General features: G+C 41.3%; 1 protein-coding gene across 2 annotated transcripts; it reads right to left on the bottom strand.

The window, feature by feature from the left end:
* Positions 1–464: 464 nt before the first annotated feature.
* Gspt2 (G1 to S phase transition 2) lies at positions 465–2,992 on the bottom strand. 2 transcript variants are annotated; one of them, XM_087189703.1, is made up of 3 exons: positions 2,880–2,992; positions 2,466–2,777; positions 465–2,366 (listed from the first exon to the last, which is right to left on the bottom strand). In XM_087189703.1, exons 2-3 carry the CDS (start codon positions 2,764–2,766, stop codon positions 883–885), a joined length of 1,785 nt encoding a protein of 594 aa, XP_087045829.1. In that variant the 5' UTR covers positions 2,767–2,777; positions 2,880–2,992; the 3' UTR covers positions 465–882. The 2 variants fall into 2 exon arrangements, with proteins under 2 accessions (XP_087045829.1, XP_004872076.1); XM_004872019.4 differs by having other exon boundaries at positions 465–2,777.
* Between the last annotated feature and the right edge of the window lie 3,875 nt (positions 2,993–6,867).

Raw genomic sequence — 6,867 nt, 5'->3', positions numbered from 1 at the left:
AAAACAACATTCATTAGAAAGAACCCTAAAATAAATTTTTCTGAATTAAGATCTTTCCTTTGGTGCAAACTTGTGTGTTTTTGTAAATTCCTCATTTAAAACATTGTAGAGGAGGGCTGGGGATTTAGCCCAGTGGTTCCGGCACCTGCCTCGACGCAAGGTCCCGAGTTTGATCCCCAGTACCAAAAAATAAAAAAATAAACAAACAAACAAAACATTGTAGAGAGGTCAGGGATTTAGCTCAGTGGCACCGTGGCTGCCTCTGAAGCACAAGGTCCTGAGTTCAATCCCTGGTACCAAAAAACAAAAACAAAACAAATAAACAGAAAAAACCAGAGTAGAGGACAGGTTTTAAGAGCCTGAGTAATGAATGTATTCAGTTATTTGAGAAAGTAAAAAGGCTAACTGAACAGTATTACATACAAACTTAAGACATTATTCAAAATCATTTAAAATACCAAAAAGAGTTTCAAATAGAGTATTTTATTCTCATGTTAGTTGCCTTTTTAACATGTATACACACACTGACACACTCTGATTGGTCTGCGTGGAACAAGGGTTGTCTAATATCCTAAAGGAAAATGAAAAATTAAAAAATATATTAATTTTTCATTATTATAGGCAATTACATCCACATCACAAAGCTATTACTGATCTGTCCAAGGAAGCAGAGTGGTAGAGGGGAGGAAACTTGAGGCTAAATTCAACAGTGACAACTGAGATCTCAACATGAGAAAGCTGACCAAACATAGATTTTTGCTGTGAAATATCTCTGCAAAATATGGAGAAAAGTCTGTCAATGGGTAGTAAGTAAGAGAAGGTGGTGAACTTTTTGCAGTCAATTCTCTTCACAGTATGGTGCACAGGCATCGAGAAAATTGCTTAGTCTTTCTCTGGGACCAATTTCAGAACTTTTCCAATTGCAATGGTCTTACCCTCATCTCTTAAAGTAAAACGACCCATCTGAGGAAAATCTTTAAATGTCTCGAGGCAGATAGTTCCTGCTGTCCTTAAACGAGCAATACACACTTGATCTTGTTTCACAAAGCGGGGCCGTGTCTTACTTTTCTCTCCTGATTTTTTATCTACCAAGGAGATTAAAGCTGTTATCTCAACTTCCTCGATACAAGTATGAATGTGCAGCACCGCATTATAACCTGGGCAGATGATAGATTTGTGCTCAATAATCACTATCTGAACATCAAACATGCGTCCAAAATGGCAAAGATTACTAGGGTCACAAAGTATGAAGCCTGGAAGAATCTCCTCTTCTTCAATTCCCTTCAGTCTGATTTTGAGGTTTTCACCTGGGGCTACAAAATCAGTTTCAGTATCATCCGAAAGTATTCCAAGAACTTCTACATTGTGCTTGTTTGGCATCATCACAAGCTGCTGGCCTTTAAAAATGGATCCTGATTCCAGCTTTCCCAGGACAACAGTGCCCATATCCTTGTACTTATCCACAACTGGCAGCCTAATTGGTCCATCAATTGATCTGTTGAAGTTTGGCAAATTATCCAAATATGGAATAAATGGTAATCCAGTGTACCAAGGGCACAAATCTGACTGCTCTTTAATATTTGCTCCAGTCAGTCCTGAGCAGGGCATAAAGTGAATGTCCTTTTTTGGACTGAAGCCGACTTTTTTCAAAAATGGCACTAGTTTTTCTTTACACTCTTCATATCTCTCACTGCTCCAATTTACTGTGGGATCATCCATCTTATTGATAAGCACTATTAAATGTTTTACCCCTGCTGTTTTGGCCAACATTGCATGTTCCCTTGTCTGTCCACCTTTTTCAAATCCAGTCTCAAACTCTCCTTTCCTGGCAGAGATTACCAGCACAGCCAAATCAGCTTGAGAAGCACCACCAATCATATTTGGGACAAAACTCTTGTGGCCAGGGGCATCTAAAATTGTGAAATGTTTCTTTTCTGTTTCAAAATAGGCACGACCCACTTCTACTGTTTTACCCTTGTCTCGTTCTTCCTGATTTGTATCTAAGGCCCAGGACAAATACCAAGTTTCTCGGTTTTTTTCCTTAGCTTCTCTTTCATATTTCTCAAGTGTCCTTTTGTCAACCATTCCAGTCAAAAACATTATCTGTCCTCCAATGGTTGACTTGCCGGCATCTACATGCCCGATGAATATCACATTTACGTGTTCTTTCTTAGGAGCACCTGATGGTAAGACCACGGATTTTGATTTTCTTATTTCCTCTTTCTCCTCCATCATTTCCTGGCCACCTTCTTCAGGGGTCCCTGAATCTCCCAAGGAACAGCCCCCAGGCTCTGCTTCACTTACTTTACTGTGCTCCCATGATTCTTCTAGGACCATTTCCACCTCTCCATTTTCTACAACAGGTTCTGAAAGTTCCATGGTAAGGGCTGAATTAGAACCTTCACACAACACTAACGCTTTATCTTGGAAAGGTTCCACAGGTGCCCCCCGTCCCAGCCTTTTACCTTGAAAGTCTCCCGCGCCGGTGCAGGTTTCATCATTGCTGGCTGAGCCGGCCAGGGGGTTGGGCGGCTGCACCGAGCCCCGCAGAAAGGACGGCACGAACTCCGCGGCGTGTACGTTAGGCACGAAGGGTTTGGCGTTGACGTTGAGCTGACGGCTGAAGGCCGAGCTGAGATGCTCGCTCTGGGCCTCCGCCACTGCTGAGAAGATTCCACCCCCACTCGGGCCCGAACCCGGGGTTTCCATGTCCACCTGGTCCCAGCAGTCGGGCGCCGAATCGCTGCAGCTGCTGCCCGGATCCATGGTCTGTGGACCTGGAGCGTGACAGAGGAGCCAGACAGACAGGCCAGAAGAGCGGGCTATGCGGGCGGGGTTAAGGCAGAAAGAACTAAGGGCCAACGGGTAGCTGCACGAACCTTAGCGCCACGGCGGAAGCAGCTAGGTGCGGATGCTGCATTCGCAACTGCGGCGGCGGCAGCAGATATGGCGGCTCAACACTCTCCTCTTGTGTGTGAGCGGATCTCCTCCCCCAAAACCCCAACCACTTCCGACTCCTCCACCCCCCGACCCAACGCCGGTCGTGGATTGACCCCTCGCTGCCATCCGTAGGTTTGGCCTCAGCTGTCAGCCAGTGGTTAAGTCCAAAAGTACAATTTTTAAAAAGAAAATTTCCATTTACTTTGTTCACCCAACTTGGGAGAACAATTCAACCGCAATCTAATGATTAAACCTTAGACAAGCACACCTGATTTACAATTCTCAAAAATCCAAGTAAAAATGAAAATTCCTATTGAATAAATGGGGGAGCAGAATGTGAGTTAATTACCCAGAAACCAGCAACCAAAGGAAGAAATAAATAATGACAAGTCAAGGACTCATGAAATACATAAAGATGTAGTTAAACTTAGCAAATGGAATTTAAGATCACTTATTAATTTGAAATCCAAATGTCTTTTGATTGTCCCTTTTCTGGTGAGCCCCATGAGGCTGTAACTTCTGCTGATGGCTTCTACAGTTTAAGGATGGGGCTACAACTTCTTTTCATATTAAGCTCTCTGGCTGTCTGCGTGGAATTTCCAAGAAAACCTTTGTTCTAATGAAGTTTCTAATCACTTCATATGCAGGTGCCTGAACAATGGTTGGCCTGCCATTCTGTGGATTCACATCACTTGTCTTTCCCCAACCAACTCTGTTCTGGGTGTAGCTGTTCTACTCACCAGCACCTCCCCTGAGTACACCCTGGATTCACAGGTCACAGGTTTTCCGGCTTCATTCTGGGAGGCTGAAACCTCCCCTCACTGCTGGTGCTGGGTTTATGCTAAGAATCAGTACCATGTTAAACCCCTTCCCAGTTGGTGGTAATGACATGGAGGGGGTCTGTTAGCCCAATTAAAGGAAATATGTCCTCCGAGTTAGTCATTAAGACTCTTGGCAATAGAATTTCACCCTCAGAAAGAGTTAACATTTGAGTCAAAGCCTAGATGATCTCATTTGTAAATTATCTTGATTTATAGAAAACTGAAATAGAGGATAATACAATTTTCTAGTATAAAATGGAATCACAGACTTGTGTTTTAAATAAACAACAACAAAGCACAACATCATAAAACCAAGAGGTTGATTTATAACTTGAAAACTGTGTTCTACAAACTTTAGAGGTAGGAGAAAAAAACCTTATGTCTGGAAATTTGGACCCTTGATGCTTTCGGCATGAAGCTGCCACTATTTTACCAGGTCTGTGCTGTTCCAAAATCTTTAGATATCAAACATCCCTTCATTCTTTTTGCCTCAGGTAATGGCTTGTTTACTACAACATGAAGAGCATATGCACAACTATTCACAATGAATAGGAAGAATCGAGAGGTGAAATGTGTAGAGTGACCTTTGGCTAATTCCCCACACATGTGCTGGGGCCTTTCTTGGTCATTCTAAGAGCCTAGGATATAGACTTAGTAAAATGTCTCTGGAGAACTTTCCAAGTTGTATTCACATTAAGGTAATTTATGCAAAGAAGTGGGACTGATCTAAATATTTTTCCTTCTACCACATCAGTTGCATTGGTCATGTTATGAAAATATTAGCATGACTACTATTTGGTGATATCTCTGTTAGAGAACAGAGGATGCTCCACTTTTAAACCTTAAAGGAGAAATGAGAAACAGTGGGTGAATGTCCTTATGATTCATCACTCTTAAGGTTTGGCAGGAAGCAGGTGAATCTAAGAGAGAGAGAAAGATTGACCAGGTTGTATCCAGAGAAACTGACCTTGGAAAAAACTGGGTTTGTGTAATGGGGTGCTTATTTCTAGTCTCTCTGCATAGAACTTTGGAAAGATGGCCTTGTAAAGATTGTAAGGGAGGATAACAAGGAAACTGAATAATGGAGGAATACTTAGAATAGATCCACAGGGTATGGAAGAGGTGGTTTACTTGGGAATAATAAAATTATTAAAAAATAATTTCATTTAAACAAAAGCAGTTTAAGCAGGAGAACATAATCCCAGGTTTTGAAATTTTCCTTCTCCCAATTTACAGCTACCTGGGCAACCTGAGGCATAAGCAGTTTTAAGTTCATCTAGGTTTAAGGAATAGTGTCAAATGGGCTGAAAGGAGAACAGGATGATACTGAGGAGCTAGTAAACATAGAGTTGAAAATGCTTTCCTGGATGCTTTAAACTATTTCTCTCAGCACATGTTCCAGCCTCTCTGTACGGAAAAGGCTGGGAAGCCTAAGTCCTCATTTCCTTTAGTTGTTGCTGCTCGGGTTGCATATGCGTTTCCTTCTGTCAGTCTGATGCATGCTGGCCAGATTTCATTTAGCACCGATCTAAGTGTAGAGAGATGTGAGGAAAAGCGGAAGAATCTCCACTGAATCAACAGTTCTGATGGAGATTCCTGTTTCTAGCAGGGCAACTAAGATGCCTTATGCCTAGAAAGAGCTGCAATGGAAGTTTCCTGGTTCCCCTACTCTGCAGAGATGGCAGCCCCCCTTGGCAGCCAATTGTGCTGTATGGTTCTGGTAATCTATCTGAAAGGCCCAGAATAGATCTTATTCCTCCAGGCCCTAGAAAGACAGAATTTATGAGGTCCTAACCCTCCATGTTAATCCCTGTGCTAATTAACATGGAGTGCATTCTGTTACTATCAGCCAAACACTGATTTGTACAAGTACTACATAGGTAAAACCCAAATGCAAGGACTACCATTTCTAACTTTTTCCTTTGTTTAACTTTCTTAACAATATTGTCCCTCTGTTTGCTTATCTGAGAGGTGGAGATGAATCTACAAGTACACCACTGGGTTCTAGATGCAAGGATATATATAGGCTACAAAGACCCACGGAGGCTGGAATTATAAGTCACTTTAACAACTTCATCATTTTCAAACAAAAATACTTACCATTACTACAATAAATTGTGGGACAGCAGTCTTATCAGTCCATAATACTTGATAGTCAACCATGGGAATAGCCTACCTAAAAATAGCACAAGTTTGAGGTTTAAAGGGAAAACAATGTATCTTCATTCGGAGGCAGTTCCCATTTCCTGCACTGTACACACTATAGCCTGGGGATTTACTCATACAGTGTTTCCAGGGTTAGGTGACAGTGAACCTATAAAACCAGACCCTAGACTACAATTCTATTATTTTCAGACTAGTTCACCTACAATTAACACAAACTATATGAAGAACTTCAAAGCCTGAGATTATTGGTCACTTAGCCTTTTAAATTTTCTACCAGCACCCAAAAGTCCTATAACAAAGTTTGTAGACGAACTTAGTTGCCTCATAGCTAAGTGCTGCAGTAGTTCACCCAGAAAATAGTCTTAATTTGAGGGTTAAAGGGTGGAAAATGAAGAGCTATAGGTAAACATGTTGGCAAAGCTACCTTGCATATATACTAATAACCCCTGTGCAACTATTACCCTGTTCCTTCAAAATAATGGGATAAATTAAAGGGATTGTTTAATTCTCCCAATTTAATCCAATACTTCTTGTGACAACCTGTATCCAAAAGAGCTATTGTTTGACAGTTTGTTACCCTTAAAAATGTATTTTGAAGCTTAATCTCTAATGCAATAGAATCAAGGAATGGGAATTTTAAGAGGTGACTAAGTTATGGGGGCTCCTCCTACAAGAGTGAGATTAAGATCCTTATAAAAGAGACATTACACAGTGTTCAGCCTGTTTTGACTTTCTACATTTGCCCACTTGAGGACAAAGCATTTGGTCCCTCTAGAAGACATATACCAGACAACATCTTGGAAACAGAGATCTTTATCTGACACTCAATATTCCTTCATTTGGGCTTGGACATTCTGCCACTAGAAATGTAATAAATAAATTTCTGTTCTTAATAAATATCTTGAGTGTTTAGTTATACTAGCAGTAATGGAGTATGACA

Source organism: Heterocephalus glaber, unplaced genomic scaffold, assembly GCF_053883595.1.
Source record: "Heterocephalus glaber isolate CG9 unplaced genomic scaffold, H.glaber_assembly_v1.0 deba00001546, whole genome shotgun sequence".
NCBI lineage: Eukaryota > Metazoa > Chordata > Mammalia > Rodentia > Bathyergidae > Heterocephalus > Heterocephalus glaber.
Note: the sequence above shows the minus strand (reverse complement) of the source record. Positions and strands in the feature narration are given on the sequence as shown.